Source organism: Melopsittacus undulatus, chromosome 2 (assembly GCF_012275295.1).
Source record: "Melopsittacus undulatus isolate bMelUnd1 chromosome 2, bMelUnd1.mat.Z, whole genome shotgun sequence".
Classification (NCBI taxonomy): domain Eukaryota; kingdom Metazoa; phylum Chordata; class Aves; order Psittaciformes; family Psittaculidae; genus Melopsittacus; species Melopsittacus undulatus.
The window spans coordinates 21,595,470-21,619,117 of record NC_047528.1 but is presented as its reverse complement, the minus strand read 5'-3'; the positions used below and the strand labels follow the sequence as shown (position 1 = coordinate 21,619,117).

Genomic DNA, 23,648 nt, shown 5'->3' with positions numbered 1-23,648 from the left:
AGCCAAAATACAGCTAAGGTGGTTATGAAAACATAAGTAATAACAGGAGCTTGTTCTGCCTAGCAAGTGCCTCAGTCCCATAAATGCTCTCCCAGGCACGTGCTTACCCATGCTGCCCGGATACCTATGCTTCATAAAACCTGATGCAATGAAAACTGAATTGGCGGCTTTCAAGGGTTGTTCTGAGACCTTCATTATTTATTTTTTATTTCAGTCTGGGCTCTGTTGCTTGCACAGGAAGTTTCTCTTGATTTTTAGTACCTTAAAATATTGTAATAACACTGCTCGGGTCTTGCAGTTCTGAGTAGTGACTTTATGTGCACAAAGAGACATTCACCACTCTGCAGAGCTCACATATTACTTGAATCTTACAAGACTAATATAGATTTACACTTTGCATAGAATGTTCTAGCCAAATCCCACCAAGGACTTCCAACCCTGGGAGAAGCACCTCTCTACAAAGATTTATCCTGAAATTGGTAGTACAGACCAAATGAGAAAAAAGTTCTTTCCCATAACCTATATATATATATATGAATACTATAGCTTGCAAATACAGATACACTGACTCTGTGGGGAAGGGGGTGAATAGTAGAAAAATATTGTTGGTTTTAGCCCCAGTACACAGGCTGTCTGTGCTTCAATCTACCATACAAATCTCCCCTGATAAGTGCAGCAATTTCTATTTTAATTTCCAGAAAGATGAATAGAGAGATAGTAATGGCCAAAAAGTCTACCTATGAATCTCAAAGAGATCAATGCAGCTGTAAGACAGTTAGATCCTACTATCTTGTGGAGAAACAGCCACTTGGACATCAGTAAATGAAAGTTAATACTGTCCTTAAGAGGTACGTTTAAAAAGTCCAAGCATAGATGAAGAGCTATGGGTGAGAGGATCATCTGCATGACTGAAGTGGCCAAGGTTTTTTCACCAATGTGAAAATTGCCCTACTTCAATGACTAACCCATGACTGTGTCAACTGCTGCTTAAAGAAACTAGTTGTGAGAGTATGGAGAATGGAGGTCAAGGCACTGTGTATTGGCAGAACAAATATCACTATGCAGGAGGGGATAGTGTCTAGGAAAAAAGGTAAAATAACTCCGTATGCTCTGTTGTAGGAATACTAAGCAGAAAACATCTTTATGGCATTTTTGCTTTATGTCCTTTGTTTTACTTTATGTCATGAAAAGGGAAAAATTAAAAAGGGCTTTTCACCAGAGGCTTTCTCTCTCTCTCTGGGAATTTAATGAAATCACTAAACACGAGCTGTTCTGGTTTCAGCTGGGATGGAGTTAATTTTCTTCCCTGTAGCTGGTACAGTTCTGTGGTTTGGATGTAGTGTGACAATAATGCTGATAACACTTGGATGTTTAGCTGTTGCTCAGTAGCACTTACCCTGATCAAGGACGTTGCAGTCTTTCATGCTCTGCCAGTGAGGAGGGGCACAAGAAGCCAGCAGGAAGCAGAGACAGAACACCTGACCCAAACTAGCCAAAAGGGTATTTGTCCTAGTTTGAGCAGTAGCAGTCATTTTTCTCCTTCTTGGCAGCTGGTGCAGTGCTGTGTTTTGACTTTCGGGCTGAGAACGGTTACTGATAGCAAGTATGTTTTGAGTTACTGCTCTGGTGATTGGTTTGTTCAAGGCCTTTTCTGAGCTCATGCTCTGCAGGGGAAGGAGGGGAGGCCGGGAGGAAGGAGAGACAGGACACCTGATCCAGGCTAGCCAAAGAGGTATTCCATACCATAGCACGTCATGCCCAGGATGTAACCGGGAGAGACCCGGAAGGGCTGGAGCTCTGGGGGGATGGAGGAGGTATTGGTCGGTGCTCGGTCGGGCAGGGTCGGGTGAGTTATGGGTCGGTGGCTGGTGAGGTATTGTATTCTCTTCCCTTGTTATTGGCTTTATCATTATTATTTGTAGTAGTAATGGCAGTAGTGATTTGTGTTGTGCCTTAGCTATTAAACTGTGCTTATCTCAACCCGTGGGGGCTACATTCTTTGGATTCTCCTTCCTAACTCTCCAGGAGTCGGGGGAGCAAAGGGGGGGGAGTGAACGAGCTGTGTGTGGACTTGGTTTAAACCATGACAGTATTCCATACCACAGCACGTCATGCTGTAGTAGTAGGAAATTGGGTAAGTTGGCCTGGAGGGGCCAATTGCTGCTCAGGGATGAGCAGAAGTCAGTGAGTGGTGAACAATTGTTTTGTGCAAATTTGGGATATTTTTCCTATTTCCTATTATTGTTGTTGTTATTATACTATTTTATTACTATTATATTTTACTTCTGTTATTAAACTGTTCTTATCCCAACACATGGGATTCTGATTTCCACTTTGAGAGATGGGGCCAGTGGGCAAGCAGCTTTATGGTACTTAGCTCCCGGATGGGTTTTTGCCATGGCAATATCTCTTTAGGATAGTATTTAATATAAAGCCAAATTCCATAGCTATTTTTCACATGGCAGTTTTCATCAGTAGGTTTCAAAATGCCTTACTAAAGGTTTCATTATTTCACAGAGGGGAACCTGAAGTACAGAGAGGTAAAGTGAGTTGCACAGAGGGCCATGAGCTGGGCTGTGTATAGAGCCTCACCATCATGAGGTTCACCATCACGAACCCCACAGCCATACATCTTCTGAACACCCGTATGATGCCCATGCTTTATTTTTAATAATCTACATGTACTCACTTTTCTCCTGGTTACACAAATGGAATTCAGTGCTCCCAATGAGGCTAAATAGGTTTTACAATAAAACCATTGACAGTTTACTACATTTCTTAAATGCCTTTTGTATTATGGAGAATTATTTACCCAGTTTTCTACAAATACGAGGTATCAATTTTCTATTATAATAGGAAAGGAGGACACCTTCATTTCCATGTTATCTGCTAGCAGCTGCCAGGTTAGCAGGGCTGGACATAACCAGCATGGTGGCGGAGAACTGTGACATTGTCCAGCTCCTCTGCGGGCTGACAGGGGAAAGCATGTGCTGCCCCACATGTGCAGGAGGGTCTGTAGCCTCCTCAGGACTCCTGAAAACTATTGTCTGTGGCTATATATACAGTGTCAGGGTTGCTTAAAGATGCTCATGTTGTAATTTAGTTTTTCTGATGATCAAACCTATGGACTTATGCATATTTCCACAGGATTTTGCAGATGTAGCAGAGAACCTCTTCACTGGATAGCCTCTTCTGGGCCTCACCTACATACATGGCTTGAAGGTTGTAAGCATGTATTTCAAAGCTCAATTTCTGAATGCAGAAAAAGTCAAATATTTTGGGCAATACTTACTCTTCACCAGTGGTTAACTAGAATTCCTCTGGCAGAAATGGTTTGATTTAATCTAATCTTTAACAAAAGAAATTGTATACAGAGCATTGCCTGTGATTTCTGCCTGGAATAAAGAGGGGATTTCAATGAGAAAGAGAGAAACACAGCAGATGGCATCAGTGAATACTATTAAAAAATATATTGATTGACAACAGCAACATCCCTGCATATAGGACTCCTTACCTCTCATGTCTGAAGGGCAGCTTTTTGGACAGAACAAAGCATGCTGACCTATGAAAACACGATGATGATGGTAGAAGCTAGCAGGTTCACACCTGTGAAGAAACAAGATTCAAAACAAATGGTATTTCGTCTTCTTTCTTTTCTTCCCTTTCTCCCCACCACTTCTCTGTTTCATTCTCTTCCATTATTTTGTTGTAAATCTTACATTAATGTATCTGTAGTACATACATACCAATTCTATGTTAGAAACAGATCCTCAAAATTGTCTAGTGTCACACAGCATGTTCACATATCACATGTTCCCACCTTCTACACAGTGAGATGTGAATAAGTTGTAAGAAGTTACTATAGAAACCCAGTTACTGCACAGTATGGGTGAACTTGTGATTCCAGAGAGATCTGGTCTACTGACTAGAAGTGCTGCATAAAATCTGAAGCAGAAACCACCTGCAGGACTCTCACATGGCACAGAAAGAACAGCATATTCCCCAGCAAAGTGACAAACCAATCTGAGGCGTATCTTCATTTCAGACTGGCTTCCTCCGTTCTGTATAAATATCTGTCCTAAAGTACTGACAGAAGAGCATGTGCAGAGCAAGCTGTGCACTTGGATTTACATTGCACTCTGCTATGTTGCAAAGCAAGGCTTTCAACAGGCAAGTTCGTGGACTGGAGTACTCTAGTAAGTAGCTAAGAGCCATTGCAGGAGCTGTTTATGTCAAGATCCCAGCACCTGTGCACTGGGTTTGTATTTTTTTTATACAAGGGTGGCTTCTGTGAGAAGCTGCTGGAAGCTTCCCCTGTCTGCTAGACCCAGTGCCAGCTGGCTACAAGATGGACCCAGCACTGGCCAAGGCTGAGCCTATCAGTGATGGTGGTAGTACTTCTGGGATAACAATAGCAGCAGAGAGAGAGGAATGAGAGTATGTCAGAGCAGCAGCTCTGCAGACAGCGAGGGCAGTGCAGAAGGAGAGGAGGAGGTGCTCCAGGCACTGGAGCAGAGATTTGCCCCCCTGCAGCCCTTGATGCAGCCCATGGTGAGGCAGCTGTGCCCCTGCAGCACATGGAGGTCCACACTGGAGCAGATTCCACCTGCAGCCTGTGAGGACCTCATACCAGCGCACAGGGATGCCCAAAAGAGCACTGGAGCAGGCTCCTAGGAAGATGTGTGGCCCCATGGAGAGAGAAGCCCATACTGGAGAAGGTTTTCTGGCCAGGACTATGTCAACAATGGGACTAACACATATATAGGTAGCATGGCAATGAACCCCATGATATGGCTTGGTAAACTTTTGATCCACAACACCGCATAATTTTTATACTGCCCATAGTATTTAATATCAGAAACTCCAAAGAAGAACAAATACAAAGCCATTAGACAATCAGCACTTATTTAAGATTTAGATTTTACAGTTTACCAAAAAAGAAATTAAATCCTTTATATATCATATAATTTTGCAAGTTTAGCCGAACCCTGACTAATATTAAAAAATAATTTAACTCCATGTTTGCAGCATCAGAATTCAGGTACTACAGGGCTATGAGCCCCCTGGTGACAAATGGGAGAGTGGAAGCTTGTGTCAGGACGTGAGTGGAAGTGTTGCTGAACAAGGCTCTCGTGAGCGTGCAACAATCCAAGGCCAAGATCCCTGGCTGTGGCCAGCACGGTGGTTCTTGCAGACAGCAGAATATTTAATCACTGCAATATTTGACACAGAGACAGCCCACACTAGAGAGAGGCTATGGCAGTGTCTGGGCAATGCTCAGGGTACAGATGCTGCAGTGGCAGCGTTTCAGCCAGGAGCAAGCTAAAAGTCATGCCTTGGCTGTCTTCACCATCAGTGAATTCAGCAGATATTTTTGGGATATGATTCATTTGGCTTCTTTGGATCTCTTTTTTAGAATTAGGTAGATTGCACAACTCCCTGACTATAAAGAGAGCACAAAGTGACTATGTCATAGACATCTGCGCTGTAAGCATCTGAAGTCATGCAAGATAAAATCTTTCCTGTATGAAGTTAACACACAGTCAGAAAACAGTTTGTGGGCTTGGGCAACTTGAACAAAGAGAGGAGAAATAATAATAGGTCTCATGCTTTTAAAGGGTTAATCACAAAAAACCAGTGTCACACTATTGCACCATAAACTTGCAAGAAAGTAGGATTTGGCCACAGCAAGTATAAATTTGGTTCCACATTTCTATTGGCTTGAGGATTTGGGAGCAATTGCTGGACAGGCTTTGGTGAGGTCATTTGAAAGTCCTCAAATTTTGAAACATTTAATTCAAAAATAACAGATGTACCTACTAATTCCTGTGGGAAAAAAAAGGGAAGGGAAATAGGGAAGGGAATGGAAATAGGGAAGGAAAGAGAAAAGAAAAGAAATGAAGTAAGGGAAGGGAAGGAAAGAGAAAAGAAAAGAAAAGAAAAGAAAAGAAAAGAAAAGAAAAGAAAAGAAAAGAAAAGAAAAGAAAAGAAAAGAAAAGAAAAGAAAAGAAAAGAAAAGAAAAAAGAAAAGAAAAGAAAAAAAAAAGAGAAAAGAAAAGAAAAGAAAAGAAAAGAAAAGAAAAGAAAAGAGAAAAAAGAAAAGAGAAAAGAAAAGAAAAGAAAAGAAAAGAAAAGAAAAGAAAAGAAAAGAAAAGAAAAGAAAAGAAAAGAAAAGAAAAGAAAAGAAAAGAAAAGAAAAGAAAAGAAAAGAAAAGAAAAGAAAAGAAAAGAAAAGAAAAGAAAAAAGAAAAGAAAAGAAAAAAGAAAAGAGAAAAGAAAAGAAAAGAAAAGAAAAGAAAAGAAAAGAAAAGAAAAGAAAAGAAAAGAAAAGAAAAGAAAAGAAAAGAAAAGAAAAGAAAAGAGAAAATCCTCCTTCCCACACCATGAGTGACAGAGGATCACAGAACCAAAGAGAAAGGTATAGTCAGAGGCAGATGGGTTGTGCTTGCAGCAGGTGTAGACTACCTTATATGAGGCAAGAAAGATGAAGAGCACTGAAAAATTTTCACATATAGTGCCATGGGGCAACCACTTTGCTCATGTCACATGCCAAGAATCAAAAACAGGGTGCAGAGGTACAAGGATGGCAACTGGGACACTTGAGAAAAAACACTGTACAGAATTCTGACTTCTGCTGTAATACAATAAAGAACAGGACAACAATGGGTGTATGTGATTACTCAAATAGATCCCAAGGAAATGCCAGTAACAACTGCAATGAACACTGAAAACAAATAATGCAGAAATAGAGCTCTTCTGTCTGTGGTTTTGCATGGTTCAATGGGACTTGCTGGCTGGGCAGTACATACACTACCACCAGGGAAATATTGTATTAAAAATCGGTAAAAAAAAAGGTTTGTATAATATTACATGCATGCAAGCAAAACCAGTACTGGCACTGAGAGCCTTAAAAGCATTAAACTTGATAAAAATCCTAATAGTTATAGAACCATGAAAGGACACTTTGTGTACTGGATATATTCAGTGAGCATTTCCTGAAGCGTCTGAAAGTAAAGCTTCATTCTGCAGCATCCCAGTGGACCTTCAGTCTACAAATTCAGTGTCAGTAGTGCATGTGCTGAAGGATTTGATTGTGAGAATGAAGACCTTGGGCCCACTGTAGAAGAGGATCTGGTTTGAGACCATCTTAAGAACCTGCTTCATCCCTGGCAGTGTTCAAGGCCAGGTTGGACAGAGCCTTGGGTGACATGGTTTAGTGTGAGGTGTCCCGCCCAAGGCAGGGGGGTTGGAACTAGATGATGGTAAGGTCCTTTCCAACCCTAACTATTCTATGATTCTATTATTAGCAAACCCAGTAAGAAAGGATAGAAACAGCGGCAAATTTTCATTATTTTGCACATTTGGCTATAATGGAAAAAGAAAATAACCCAAAGGAATAGCTTATTTGATTAGCTGTGATCCAAACAGCATAATCGAAGCCAACTGTAGCAACCTGGAAGAGGGAGAACACCTACAGAAACCTGAAATGTTGAGTGAGTCCATTGCAGTAGATGCTCAATGTAGGTACTGGCATACTTGGGCTGCAGTGTATCATCTTTACTTCACCTGTGAGGCAATAGCATTTTAAGGGTTTTGATACAATATCTGCACAGATGATATTTTAGGGAAAGGTGCTTGCAAGAGGGAAGAGGGGCAGGAACTGAAATCTTGTCAGTGGTGCTCTAGTAACATGCAAAACAAAATTTATTCTGTTCATCTGATGCAGCTGACATAACCTGAAACTGGTTCATGGCAATGGCAAAGCAGTATACATACAAAAGATGTATTTTGATTCTGACTTAGAAAAAGGAAACATCACAGATGAACCAGAAAGAAAACTAACAAAATTACCAAGACATCTGCTTATATAAAAAGCATTTGGGTTGCAGTATCCCTTTGAAATGACTGATGAAAGGGGAAAATTAACTAGTCCCAATGATTCCAAATACGGTTTAGGAAGAACATATTAGTCTGGTAAGATGGGTAAAGAGAGCTTGAATTTGAAAGCCTCAATAGAATAGTTGAGGAATGACTTCTACATTTGTGAAGAGTACCAGCAACAGATCTTCAGGAGCCTCTGACAGATGTGACAGCGTGTGTGTAGCATCTACCCTTATGACCAATGCAAATCTGTTATAGCTACAGCTGTATCAAGGTTGCCCAGAGAGGTGGTAGATGCTCCATCCTTGGTAAACATTCAAGGACAGGTTGAATTGGGCTCTGAACAGCCTGAGCTAGTTGAAGATGTCCCTGCTCATTGCAAGGGGATTGGACTAGATGACCTTTATAGGTCCCTTCCAAAGCAATCTAGGAATCTGTGATTCTATGAATAAAACAATAAGACTGCTTATAGCCACTATGCAAAAATGTTAAATCCCAATTTTGAACTCCAGATCTTTAGTCCTAAAACACCCATACCTTTGATACCTGATTTACTACCAGGGATTCTGTTTCCAAAGAACCTAGTAAATGTTCCTGCCTTGGCTATTCCCAATTGCAGTGTATGTTTCAGTTCTAGAAAGGCAAAGAGGAGATTATTTTTTATAAGAATTTCAAATTTTATTTGAGGATTTGGTTTGGCTCTTGTCCTGATCTGAGCAAGAGGCATTTTTCCTCAGAGATTTTAAACTTTAAAACTCTTGCTTGGATTATATACTGTCTATCCCATGAAATAAAATGCCTGTCATCCTGTCAGAAAGTTTCCTGGAAAAAAATGAACAACTATTGAAATCAGTTTGTTCTGGTTAATTCCAGCCCGGTAAGATTCTTAGGGGAGTGGAGAAGAGGAAGAGTATGGGGGAGTGTGTGACATTATGTCTGTCTTACATTGTTCCTGTACTGCATGTTCTGAGTTGGAAACATAGATAAGACAGTAATTTTGACAGGCAGGCAACTATTACATTGGCAGTACCATATCTGTCACAGTTAATGTACTCTCAGATTGAAATAACTACACTTTCTCTCGCTTGTCAAGGTTTATCTAGCAGCAGAGCATGTCTCCATCCATGTTTGAAAACAGTGTCCTGTCTTACAATTAATATCTTTCTTCCGTGTTGGCTTATGGACAAGAATTTTGATACATGCTGCATTTAGCTCTGTGAATAATGAAACAAACAACTAATGCAACCTCAAAAAGAATCTACAAGGAAGTCATTCTGGCACAGCTGCTGTATGATTGACTAAGTTATTCATCAAAAACTATCTGAGATGCCCTGGAAGCACCCATTTGAGATGTCCATGTAGAGCTATCTGATAAAACAGAAGACCTACAAGAGACCTGTGGCCTTATGGATTAGCAGGTGACAGCCAGGTGGGATAGATACCTAAGGGTATCTCCAATGGCATCAGACTCTTGTATGCAAGCAACTGAATAAGCCAGTGGTGAGCACAGTTACTGGGATCAGGAGGACTTATGTCAAACTAGACAAGCTTTTGGTTTGCTGAATGGCTCTGCAGACTAAATCCATTTTATACTATTCAGCATGTCCTGTGGTATCTGAGATATCTATGTGGCCAGGCAGACACAACACAGAACCTGTGAAAGGCCAAAGAATTTCTCAAGTGGGAATGCTGTAGGGAAGTGAAATAGCACTAGAAATCTGACCTATGGGCAACTAAGCCAGTCGCCTAAATTTTGTTGTTATTGTAATGGCTTATGATATATTGATCATGTGGTTACACTTGAACACTTTTGTAGACCCCCCTAAGGTCTACAAAAAGGAACAGAATATTACTATGTATGTTGACTGCATCATAGAATCATAGAATGGTTTGGGTTGTAAGGGATCTTAAAGATCATGTAGTTCAACCCCACTGCCATGGGCCTGGACATCTTCCACTAGATCAGGTTGCTCAAAGCCCTGTCCAACCTGGCCTTGAACACCACCAGGGATGGGGCAGCCACAGCTTCTCTGGGCATGTGCCAGCGCCTCACCACCCTGATAGAAAAGAATTTCTTCCTAATCTCTAATCTCAATCCACCCTTTTCTAATTTAAAGCCTTTCCCCCTTGTCCTATCGCTACGTTCCCTTGTGAAAAGTCTCTCTTCAGCATTCTTGTTGGCCCCTTTTAGGTAGTGGAAGGTGGTTCTAAGGTCTCCCTAAAGCCTTCTCTTCTCCAGGGTGAACAAGCCCAACTCTCTCATCCTGTCTTTTTAGGAGAGGTGCTCCAGTCTACTGGTCATCTTCATGGTCCTCTTCTGGACTCGCTTCAACAGGTTCTTTTGATGCAGCTCAACACACGGTTGGCTTTCTGCGCTGTGAGTTCACACTGCTGGCTCATTTTGAGCTTTTCATCCGCCAGTACCCCCAGGCCCTTCCCCTTGGTGCTGCTCTCAATCCAATCTCTCCCCAGTCTATGTCTGTGCCTGGGATTGCCCCATCCCAGGTGCAGGACCGTGCACTTGGCCTTGTTAAACTTCATGAGGTTTGCACTGACCTGCACTGACCTCTCAAGCCTGTCAATGTCCCTCTGAATGACATCCCTTCTCTCCAGCATCTCAACTGCACCACACAGCTTGTTGCTGGCAAACTTACTGAGGGTGCACTCAGTCCCACTGCAATTTCCTCACAGTGTTTTGACGGTGTATCAAAGGAGGAAAATAAAGCAAACAATGCATTGCAGGAAAACTGATCAGAGTAATCATTCAGATTAATTCAGGATGTTTTCATTTTGCTTAACAAAAAGGGTATAAATTTTAAATAACATGTTTCAGTATCTTATAAACTGACAACTAATATTTCACATATCGTGTGTAATTGATGAATATTTCTCCTGGAAAAAATAAGGATATTATTTAGTTTAGTGTGTTAGTAAAATGTTTCAGGGTTTACTTACAGTGACTGAAGCTACTGTGGACTTTCAGTGTGATCCTCAGAGAGGTGAGAAGGTGCACTGAAACACAGATTGCGAAAAGAAGTAAAATCTGTTTCTTCTTTTATTTCAGGAAAAAGACAAGCTAAACTGGTACATTTTTAAATTCAGTTGGGATTTCTCATTTGTAACTTAAAGGTGTCTTACAAAGATTATGTGGTAATTCTATAATCATGCTAGAGGAAATATTCTTTTCAGAAGCACAGAGAGAAAAAAGCAATCAGATTCATCCTTAGTGTTCTACCCATCCCTTTCAATGCACAAACTTTAAGAACTGTAAGCCTCAGATATTCTCCTTTTATAGATGAGGAGATACGATATCTTCCTAAAAATTTTAAAAGCAGGAAAATTAGCTTTATCATTACTTCTGTTCATCCAATATTTCTTTGCTCTGATTTTATCCGTAAGTCACTTTGAAGCCAATCAGTACTGGCACTGATGTTTGGCTATTGCTAAACATGGATCATTTTACCTCTGACTCATCGTAACTAATTCAGTGGAGGTATCTAATTTGGGAACCTGGTTGCCTGAGGGTCTCTCTATAATTTATGAATGCAATAATTGCTGAGAGGTGAAATGAACCAAAGATAATTACATAGATGTGAAGTTTTTGCGTTTAATGTAGGTAGAATATGGGAAAACAGAGAATAAAAAATTAAAAAAAAACCCACAGTAAATTTAATGCTGAAGGTCAGTATTAGTGAATGAGTTTTCATTACATCATAAAATCAGTTTCTTCAACAAATAACACCAGTTGCTACTCTCCTTCCACAGCCAGTAGCATCCTGGTTCAGTCACTCATGTCACTGACAGCTCCCCTTCTCCTTCAAGATTTCCCTTCTTTTTCCCACTTCTACACTTTCTGCAGATGTTTAATGTTTCTGCCTAAGAATGTCATACAAGATAATGAGGCAACCAGAACCCAGATGCAGCGTAACTACATGCAGATGAACCCAATGCATGCACACTTCTCTCCAGGTGAAGTGGTACTCTCAAATCTTAAAGTAGGTGCCTGAGTTTCCCAGACAGCTACTAGGAAAGGCTGTTTCATCTCCAAAGTACAGAGCTATCTTTCTGTAGGCTGTACAGGGGTTATAGATAGCCTCTAATATAGCATTTGAGCCAAAGCAACTGAAAAATACAGAATTGGCCCCAGAGGACCCAGGTGAAGCTGGGCACTCCCATGCCCATAAGGGAGGGACCCTGATGGGCAGTAGGTTAGAGGAAGACCTTGTTTTTCAGCGATACAACTGTCTGTTGTAAAACATGGAAAGTCTTGCAATAAGTTTCCCCCCGCCCCTTGATGCCCTAAGAACTATGTGCACCTCACTCTTGTTGGGTAACGTTCTGTCCTTCTAGCTTTGATTCTGCTTGATCTCCTCCCTTATGTTTGGCAGAAAAAGTGCAGCATACTCACAGATTACAGGCATGTAACAGCTCAAAGCCTGTAATTTAAATACAGATTTTAGAAAGCTCACTATTCCCCCAAATCTTCTAATGAGGAAAACATATTTGCAGGCAGTAAGCACACTTGAGTTCCATGAAGAAACCCGTGAAGTAAAATACATATTAGAATAAGTACATAATGATTCAATCTAACATGGAATGTTAATTTCATGTTTCAGTATGACTGCTTGGCTTTTTATTTTTCTAGTTGTGTTGGAAGTTACACAACTGAAAATTAACCAGGACCCTGTTTGTTACCCAGGCTGTAACAACTTGTGCTACTGTGGTCAGTGCAAAAGGAGCCTACAATACAAGTAGTTAGTTAAGTAAATCTTTCCTTAGTTTTAATTAAAAACAAGAAAATTACAAAGTAAAATAGAAACATGGAATTTTGTGTGATTAAAGGCTCTGGAAATTGCTATCCAGAAATCTTGCATGGTCTAATTCAGCTTTTTTTTGCTTTTGCTCTCGCTTCGATTCATACAGCACAGTGCAGGGAATCCCTGTTCCCCACTGGTAAGACACCACATGGTTTAACACCAAGGAGCATTTCATTTTGTATTTCTTAATCTGTAGGATTTTTATTCATGAACATGATCCTCCTTCAGATTCTGCTTTTCTTGTCCTGTGTACTATAGGAGATATAGCTGAATATATATATATATGTACATATATATATATTTAAAAGAGAAATGTGATTTATTACTTTATACCAATATATTTTGTTTTAGCAGCAACAAAACGTTTTGCTCAGGTTTCCTGCAAAGGGAAAATCCAGTCTGAGTGAGGAATGGATTCAACAAGAATAAAATACCTGCAGGCTGAGATACAGGCATACTATATTTTTTCTGCTTCGTGATCAGATTGCAAGTCTCAGGATTTAGTGGAGTTTAAAAAGCACCCTGGTGCTCATTATCTGATCACCAGGCAGAAATAATAGGGTAAGCCTTTTTCTTATTCTGCTGAAACCAGTGATTGTGACAATTGTCAAAATGTGCCATGTGACTGTACATACGATAATTCAATTAATTATAAAGAATACTTCCTTGACAATAGCACTACTGTCCTGATGAGGCTTTATACATTGAGACAAATCCTGTGTTGAGGACTGAGAGTCACACATATTCAAATGCCTTTGTTGCCTTATTTTCACACTTTTTTACTTGCAATACCATGAGCACATCATATTCCAGGAAGGTGGTATTAGCTAAGGCTTTAATGTGATTGCCATCAATATCCATAAGGAAAGGGTTTTCATTCACATGTTGTGTAATCATTTTGAAGGAGGGAGTTTAAGCTCTGAGCTAGGGTTTTTTAGTTTGTTTTTTTTTTCCCTGACCTCCCTTTATTTATTTCTTACAAAATTAGCCCAAATTTACATAGTTTTGAACATGGCTGTAGGTATCAAAGAAAGCAAATTACGCCCTTTGCTGTAATTTTGTCTCTGTGGTTCAGTTCACTAGCCATTTCAGCAATAACAGACTAATACATTGGCATTTCTAACATGTAATCTGCATACGAGAATAAGTAGACACCGCTAGGTGGGAATTTTACAATTAATTTCAGTGTATATCTGTATATTTTAAGTTAGAATAAACATTCATTCACAATAACCTATTTCTTTTTCATTGAGAAACTAAAGTGAAAGAATTTTGCTGAACTCATGAAAGTCGTGAGAACAAGAAGCAGCTCCCAAGATTTATGTTGGCAGAGGACTGTGATGTTTTTCAGACAGCCATTTGAAACACCGTGAGGTTCAACTTTGGCAAGGTTATACTTGATTTAGGATGTCACACCTTTAAAAGTGGCTTGGTGTAACAGAATAGATGGTGAATTCTTCTCTGAAAAAGATGTTTCCTTTTATCAAATGAAACTTGCATAATTTTCATAAGGGGCATTTGAGTACAGATCCTCTTGGGAAGAGTCTCAAGTGAATTGTTTATCATTGATCTTCATGAATTAAAACATGGTTACAAAACAAGATGTTTTACCATGCTTCATAACACAATATGTAGGTGTAAGGAAAATGTGCAAATGTAAATCTTTGAGAGAAGAATCCAAGATTAGATTTAGTTATATTGCTTTGAAATTTAAAGTAAGTTTAGATTTTACGGGAACTACAGAAGAAAAAGAAAGATTTTTTAAGTTACCAATAGCAAAAGATAGCACAAATAATTGGTTTTGGTACTAGTTTATTAATGCATTTTATTTATAGGCAATGGATTCTTTGAATAATCAAAATATATGCTGAATTGAGCAATTCAGAAAAAGATGTGTTTATTAAAAACTTCACATTCTCGATATGATTACTGTAGGTTTTCCACACATGCTATGACCTTCCTCAGACTCTTTCCCATGGTGGAAGGGTGGGTGCTATTTCAGCTCCTTCCTGCTGCATCTGTTGCTTCAGAATTCACTCTCTGGAGCCTTGGTCAAAGGCTGCTGGTGCGAGCTCTGATGCCAGCAGCTGCATGCCATGAGCTTAGCTGAAACAGCAGAGTCAATAAATCACTGAAGACACAAAGTTCTTCATCTTCTTTGCCCTGAGACAACACTCTAGCAGAAAAACCTAAATTTTCTGCTAGCAAACCCAACTGATTTATTTCTCTGGACACTATTAACAGCTACTAGATCTTACAAGAATACAAGTTCAGGTGCTGCTTTACTTGATAAGAGTCATGAAAAAAGTTTAGAAGACTTCATGTCCCCCTCACGAGTACAACAAGCTCTGCCTTATGTGGAATTTTCTGTTCCAGTGATCACAGTGATATCTGCTTGGGAAATTGTCCAAGGACTAAAACACTTATTCAGTTTTCTAAAAGGTGATGCTAGGTGTTTGCTGATTGTTTCCAAGGATTTTCAGTTTAGATCACGAGGTCCCTGTAGGAATTCTGGGAAAAGATAAATTATTCTAAACAGTTTTACAATTTCAGGAATGTGCTTTAGTTTTAACAGAAACATACTAAAGAGTCTTGGCATGTAAGACACCTATGGGAAAGTGAAATCCAAATTTTGATCCAGATGTGATAAGCATGGGGAGTTGGCAAGTGAGATTCCTTAAGATGTTTGAAAGTACTACAGAAAGAAAAGAACGTGGAGGAAAACAGAGAAATAGAAAAGGAAGCTGCTTGATTACTGAACAATACCAACATGAAACAAAAATAATGCTATCTAAAAACTGATGAACCGCTTTCAAAGAGAGGAGACAGAAACCTTTCAGTTAATTGATAAGAAAAATAACAAAGAGGTGAAGAACTGTGGCAAGCAATATTTGAATTTAAAATGCAAGTGAAAGTATTCTAAGGTTTCTATCTGTCTCATGAAAGACTGACTGTTACTGCAAAGGCAGTAGCATTTGATTTGATATTTTCCAAGGAGAAGGTAAAATCAATGAAGCACTCATACCTTTCTCAAGCTACTGGAATATGTGGAACAGTGATTGGATGAGACTTTGAAGGGCTGAAGTTTAGATTCCATTTCCTGTAGTTTGGAAGGCTTGTTGCTCAGTGGTGTCCAAAAGGCAGCCAGTTATTTAAAAGTGGCAGATTATGGGTGATAATGTACTCACAGTTTCTGAAGTCTGCATAGTCCAAAGAATGCTTTCCTTGGTACTGCCTGAATTCAGTTGTGTTGCAGAAATCCAGTACAGGTAAAGTAACAGAGAAAGGATAATCACAATTCATTAAATTCTTAGAAATGCAAATGTTTTATAATCCCATATTTATTCCTTTCTTCCATTTTAAGCACACTACTAAAGTAATGCCTGGTGTAATACCACTGAAGTCAGATTCAATATTTCCCATCAGAACTTTCTAATGACTTCTTTGAGGTTATTCTGTATGTGTTTGTTTCCAGCATATGTCATATCCCATTTCTTGATTAGGCATGTGTAATAGAAGATCTTAGGATGTAAAAAATAAGGTACAAAATAGAAAGCACAAGAGACTGTGAAGAAAAGCCAATACTGTTCCAGGCTACAGATGTATTATTTTGAATTTTATGAAGCGTGAAGCATCACCACCCATCCTTGGCACACTTAGACTAACATACATTGCACCAGCTGATGCGACTCAGATGAAAATTACTGGCATGTATATTTTATTTATGCAACATTGGTTCTAGCTCTCTGCCCACTCTTCAAATGATACAAGCCATCCACATGACCATTGTTCTTGCAGGCTGCTAACCACTTTTGGATGGAATGCAGTTTGAGATGTCGTTAGCAACTGTCAAATAAAAGGCATATACCATCCAGTCTGAAGAAAGAGCTGAACTCAAGTGCTGTGTTCTTAGGGGGTGCATAAATCTGTCCCTATTTTCTTATGTAGCCTTCATATATGCTAGCTTTTATGTATGCTTTAATCCTTTCAGAATTTATCTGAGGTATAGGACTGATGGTTGATTTTATTTTGTTTGGGGGTTTTTTGTGTCATTAACAACAGCTGTATTTAAAAAAAAGTGTGTCATTATACCTGAAAACTTCATATCTATGAATGACTTCCTTCTTCAGAACTCCACGAAGGTTAGACTAGTTCCCATGGGAATTTGAAGGAAGCTGCATTGAAAGCTCTCCAAGTCAAATTCCAGTAAAAACACCATCCTACTATATAAAGAACACGGAAAACACATGGATAATAGCTTGAAAACATGGAAAATAGCTTGGGAAAAAAAAAGTACCAGTGATCTGTGCGAGAATTGCCATGTACACAGCTACTTGCATAATTGGTTTTCATGGTAACTTAGCATCGAAAAAAGAAAGAAAAAAGGAAAAAATAAAAGGATGCTTTATTTAACTTTTTAAAAGAGTAAGGTGCACTTTCATGACAACATACTGCCTTTCAACATAAGGTGGCATGTTGTATTAGACAGACTTATTTTCTGCTTGCTGATTTTTCCATGGTAGGGAGCAAGACTAAATCTCTGTGTATTGCATATAAACCCGCCTGCATCTGTGCACATCTGGCTATACTGGAAGACAAGCATGATCAAAACATGAATTTCAAAGGCCAATGCTGTGCTATATACTGTTCAAACAGTGATCACACAGCTGACTGCGTATTGATTTTGTTCGTTCTAGATACTCCAGGACTTGTAATAATTTAATAAACTGTCAAGATACTCCCATTTTCTTCAGCTTTGTACACTTGCTGTAAACTTCTTCTGGAAGAGAATGGATCTGTTTGTGTATGAGTGACCTAAAAGCAGTTGGTAACTGATGCTGAGATTGTTAAATTACTTGGTCAGTGTTGCAACTGTCAAAAATCAGACCTTACATCTGGGTGCAGCTGACAGAGCATCAGAACCTGGAAAGGACTTTGGGCACATTCCATGACGTTACACATTGGGTGTAGTACGCTGGGCACATTACCTTGCTTGTGAAGCCCCAGCTTTGTCACCTGTCATTGTTTAAACTCCAGGCTGAAGCTTGAGGGCCAGCCTGGGATTAGCTGAGAGAACACTGGCCTCCCTTTGGTCTGTTTGGAAAGTAAATTTACTTGACTGCTTGAACGAGCTAGCTGAAGGCCAGCAAACTTCATTGCCAAGTTCTAGGACTGACTTCTTTAAAATATTTTCCTTTGGTGATCCAGACAGATCGTTGGGAATTCATCATATTAACAAGTATTCAGCCATATAGAGGGACTGGAGCTAGCAAACTGAAACAAGGAGCTGTCAGTCATTTTTAAGAACCAATAATCCTGAAATTCCTGCTTTGGTAACATCAACATGTTTGGTGGGTGCTCATTAGCCCAGTGCTGGCTGCACAACCAGTGATCTTTAGAGAGTGGCCTGGGGCTGGCAAGTATTAAGCAATAGGAATGACAAACACAAATAGCATTCAACTCACCTAATTGTAAACATATACAGTGCAAAAGCACATCTCGGCTAACACCCCAAGCTCTCTTTGGAGGACAGAAGTAAACATGTTCTGTGTGCTCTTCCTATGACCTGCATTAGATGACTGGCTTACAGACACATACAGACATATGTTTTGTCAGACGAATTCCGCACTGAAGTGGATGTTGCAGCAAAATGTCCACAACATTCACTACATACTAATAAATCATCTGGTAAACATACATAGTGGGTAACATTTTCTGTAGTCTCTGGATGAATAAAGCGCACACTTGATAGTATAGCACTATGCTAAGTGTATTTAGGCCTCTGTAAAACAGCTTTATGCTGGAGAGGAAAGGGAGCTCTATGGAGAGGAGGGTTATGTTACTTGAAACAAGTGGAACAGACTTTAGCTTAATGGCAGAACATTCTAGTTCTGTTTCCATGCAGCTCGAACCTTCTGGGTATTGATGGCAACCTGGGAAAAGGAATTATTGTGTGAATGCCTTACATATGACCCACCCAGCATGTCTGATCAGATGGAGCATCATTCTGAGACCTCTTTTTAGAAAAGGATTCCATGACTCTATGCAATCCCCCCAAATAACCTTAGTAAGGTTCACTTACCTCAAAGGCTGTAGGACACTATACTGTACTTCCTAGCACTGCCAGTGCTTTACACGTAAAGAAAGCAAATGTAAGTAAAACATATATCAAGTTTAATATCCTACTGTCCATAAGCTACAATAAAAATAACTGAAACAGAACACATGCTTAATGTATGTACAAATTTAGATATACAAATGGAAACATCTGAGAACACAGTTTCCACTTGAAAATGCAGATTTGTTCAAGTCACTCCACTGAGAAACTGGATACTTTGATTTTTTTGATTTTAGTGCAGACGAGAGGGAACACAGCATCTGAAGTTGCCTCTTGCTTGCCAAGACATTGTCCTTGTTTTGTAGGATTTAAGGGAAGGGCTTTTTTGGGTACCACAACTTGGCAGTCCATCTGAAGAACTGTCCCAGAACTGTAATACTTTGAACTGAATCTTCTGGGTTTATGATTCTTCATCAGCAGGCAGGAAGAAATATTTTAATATTTTAGAAGGGATCAACATAAGGCACTTCAAGATTTATTTTTTTTTAATGTTTATGTTAATGGGCAGACTTTCTTCTTTCTTTTGTTCCTGAGGGGGATGAAAACAAACACAGGCTTTCCAGAAGTTTCCAGAAATGTAATTACCATTTTCTGGCAGCTTTATAGTGCTGCAACATGGCACTAGCAAGTACATTTCACATTGTATTGCTCTGCTGTGCTCTGGTATGCATGTAAAAAGTTGTGGTAAAGTAAATGAGTTCCCTGAGTGCATCTGAAATTCCAGATATCTCAATAATTATAGTAAGTACATGTATGCAGTGAAAAAACTTAGAAGTGTAAAAGAATTTAAGGATATCAACAAGGGCATTAATATTAAGTTAGAATTCATCTGATAAATCCAGATAATTGGGCTTTCCATGAACCATATCAAAGTTACTGGCCCAGTCACTATTGTCTCCTATGAGAAGTGTTAACATTTTCAGCTGTACTTTTGATTACCTATGTATTTATCTATCTATCTATCAGAGCATTAATTCTAATTTGTCAGTAAGGTACATGTGTTTTCTTATATGGAATGGAACCAAAATGGATTAGTTTTATTTTCTTTTCTGCTGATTATAAGTAGCAATTAGAAACTGAAATTAAGAAATCTCATGTAAATTGAATATCAGAAGTGTACCAGACTATAAGCACAGCAGAAAGAGAAATAAAGAAATCTAATGTTGATGCAAATGTTAGAAGGTGTGCTTATAAAGATAACTGAATTCTAAAGTGGAATGATTAATGTAGTGGAGAAACTCATACTGCAGTACATGGTATAGCATGGACAGCTACAAATTGTCTACAGTGAAAAATCTACACATAATAACAGAAGTGTTCTAGGACAAGATTGAAAGACAGAAAGTGACTCATTAAAACCAGAAAGTTTACACCAGTTTCATTAAATTAATACATTTGGTAATCTCAAATTTCAGGCAAAAGCATGGAAAATTATAATAGATAACTACTGGACCAGGTAAATGTATAGACAATTGTATAAATCATATGAGATTTAAGAGAAAAAGTTAAAATTTATGAAGCTTAGACTTTTTTTTTTAATAGATTTTTTTTTTCAGGAGGTGGGAATCTCTATTATATAAGGAGAATATCAGTCGTTGGAGTAATCAATGTTAGCACACCACAGAGTAGATTGGAGCTAGGAGTGGAACGCAGGTGAATGGTGAACAGGAAAGGTGCAATGTGGAAAGCCATAAATGCAAATGGCCACATCCAAAGACTGTAGCTGAGGGGTAATGGTAATGAAAAAGGAAAGAGGCACAGAAGGATTATTTGAAATACCCAGAAAGAAGAAAAGTGAAAGAGATGTAAGAACTTCACTTAGAGGCAGGTGGGGAGGGAGGATACAAGGCAGGAAATGACAGTGGCGTTGACACATTATTTTCTCGCCCAACATGCTTCAGAGTCACAGAAGTCAAATGTGATACAGGTGGAATCAAGCTCCAAAATAGTGATAATTTATTAGCCGAAAAAGGAGATTGTTCTCATAGATCTGAGTTCCTCATTGCTCTTTTGGGTTGAGAGTAGGCATGGAGATCAGTAAGGCAGAGAAGAATGGTGGTGTGGTGGTGTGATCACCACCAAGTGCATACATGCTTATGCACATATACCAACATATCTGAGACTCTTACAATACTTGAAATCCTCATAGAAAAAGAATTCCTCACTTTACTGGTAAAAAACCTTACTGAGCATAATTACCTCTATTTATGAGCAGGAGGAGTTCATGCACACACTTTGAAGGATTCCCTATCCAGATATGCCATGATTATCCACTGTCCACAGCAGAGGATGGGATTTCACAGGAATCTCACCACTGGAGTCTGCTTGGGTCATCCAGACACCCTGTCAGTTTTCTTTGCTGACCAACATGGTGTAATTCCCTCATTCACTGAAGAAAATAAAGTATTCAATTACATTGAAAACCTCAGACTTGTCAGGCTTGTGGATCATCTGCTGACTATTAGTGATTCAGTGTATATTAGCTGGAGGAGCACATCTCACAAGCAGATTTTGTTTCTGTATACTCACAGATGTCACAGTACTCACCACAGTTCTCTTCATCTGCACCATTCTCACAGTCATTTATTTCATCACAATGAAAACCCCACAAGGAGGCAAATGTGCATGGAAATTACCCTTTTTGGCAGATACAACCAAGTTAAATGTCTTCCACCAGTGAGACTTCTGAGAAAATATGAGAAGATATTTCCTCTGTAGTAGAATAAGTTTCAAATTAGAAAGTCCTGGTAAAACTGCAACCACAGCATGTGACAGTGTATGTTCCTTTTTCACTTTAAAGAGCTTTGTATGTAATTTTATTTCTATGTCCTGTATTACAATGTCAGCTACAAATGGTTTCCCAACACTGAAATTTAAAAGACACAGCTTGAAGTTTCTGGGTTTTTTTTTAATTCTCTCCATCATCTGCAGGACACATTGATGGCCAAAAGGAAACTGGTTCCTCCAACGTGTGAGCATTAAGTATCAGAACCCTGTAGCATGGCCATGGGTGGACAGAGAAGAGGTATTTGGATGCTCCTGGATAGGGGAATTAGAGGTGGCACGTGAAGAGAAAACTTCCAGCTGGAGCATGTGGAAAGCCATTCCCCATGGCTAAGGCAGCTGGGCAATAGGGAAGCATCCACTTACACATCTGAAAGGTAAAACTACTAAGTACACTTATCACACACAATTACAGTAAAATCTTTGAGCAATTGGCAAATCAAATCTTGGTACGAATCTCCAAAGTTGGTGTCAGATTTGTAGCCCTGTAAATCACTCATTTAGACAAGCTGTTCAAAGCAAGAAAATAGTTTTTATTTCCTCTATTGGCACACAACACAAATGACTGGTTTTCTGCAGCACATTTGCAGGAAATCTGCTCTATTGTTCCATTACACATATAGAGCACATGTCCATTTACAAAACCACTTTTTTTCATTCACAATGTTTATGGGAGCTTTTATGGCCAAGAAAAGCTAATGTAAGAATGCTAAAACTACAAAAAAACCTCAAACTAAATAAACTAGGAGAGTTCTTTGCATCATACAGAGCTGATTCTGGTTTTACTCATTAGCATGTCTTTGAAAAGTGAAGTTCAGATTTAACAAAGCAAATTTGATTATAATGATAGTTGAAGACATCAGAATGTCCACAGACATGCTGACTGTAGACACATGAGACTCCTGTGGGATATATACCAGACCAAATAAACATATAGGATAAAATTACAGGGACAAATGACAAGCAAAGTGAAGTAACTCAATTCCTATGAGGCCAATGGACAATTAAGGGTTATTATTAGAGTATCAGCAAGGATGGAAGAAATTGGATGGAAGAAATTCAACTAAACTAACACTGTCCTAAAAATACTGCTTTTTATAAGATTCAAAGAATGGGATTGAAACATGATGATAGGAGATGAAGTACATAGTTGATTCCAAACACAGGCTTGAGATCCAAATTCTACTGCTTTTGGAAATCTCATCAATATATGCCTTGCCTTTTAAGTAATATATCTCTACTATTCTCTTGCTACAAAACTTAGAAGATGTATGAAGAGTTTTAGACTGGGTTTTTCTGGGATCCACTGTGTGGATAAAACCAGGCACTTTAGACTGGTTAAAATACAGATCTTTGTATATCAGTACTTTGAATAATGTTACAATTAGACTCTGCTTGTTTATCAATGTCCTCATAGTAGTGCCAGTATTTTTAGTTCTAACTGATTTTTTCATGTATTGGGTATTGCACAAAGGATGGAGTGGAAAAAAGCTTTCTTTTTGTATTCAGGGACACAAAAAGCAATTTTTCAAAGTACATTTATATGTTCAGTGTGGCCTGACAGTCCCTTTTAAAGAACAGTGTGTCCATGACCTCTCAAGAGAAGCAAAGCTTTGAAAGAGTGCACATAGCAGAGCTGAAAATGAATCCTAAGTCTCTCTTCACTCTCAGCATTCCCTTAATTGCCCTCACAGACAAGAAACCAGCTATTATCCATGCTGGAAGGACTTGATCTTTTAGTTTTCACTTTCAGTCTCTAAATTTATTTTAACTCGTCTTAATTTGTTCTTTTATCAAGCATAATGCATTTACTGCTTTTATGGCTGCAGTTGTTCCTGACACACTTTCCCAGTAACACTGACACACAAATGATGGTGTCATCTGTCATCCATTCTCCTCAATGTCTGCAGTATTATGTGGAGCAGGTCCATAAGACTTGTAATTTACCACCCAATGGACAGGACTTTAGCAGATGAATAAATATAGGTAAAAGTAGAAGCTTCTTTCAAAACAGGCATGCCATAAAAGCAGGTTTTTATTCACTGTGT

The 23,648-nt window shown here is 39.0% G+C and overlaps 1 protein-coding gene across 1 annotated transcript; it reads right to left on the bottom strand.

Annotated features, from left to right (window-relative positions):
• Nucleotides 1–841: 841 nt before the first annotated feature.
• Nucleotides 842–21,412, bottom strand: RXFP2 (relaxin family peptide receptor 2; the record flags this gene model as incomplete). The annotated part of the gene is given in 16 exon segments (XM_034073048.1): nucleotides 842–906; nucleotides 909–935; nucleotides 938–1,078; nucleotides 3,383–3,470; nucleotides 3,473–3,606; nucleotides 3,977–4,086; nucleotides 4,756–4,902; nucleotides 10,837–10,962; nucleotides 12,351–12,420; nucleotides 13,484–13,563; nucleotides 14,203–14,268; nucleotides 15,887–15,958; nucleotides 17,442–17,513; nucleotides 18,517–18,631; nucleotides 19,640–19,714; nucleotides 21,364–21,412. Coding segments are annotated over 16 exon segments (1,437 nt in total), but the record flags the coding sequence as incomplete, so codon positions are not given.
• Between the last annotated feature and the right edge of the window lie 2,236 nt (nucleotides 21,413–23,648).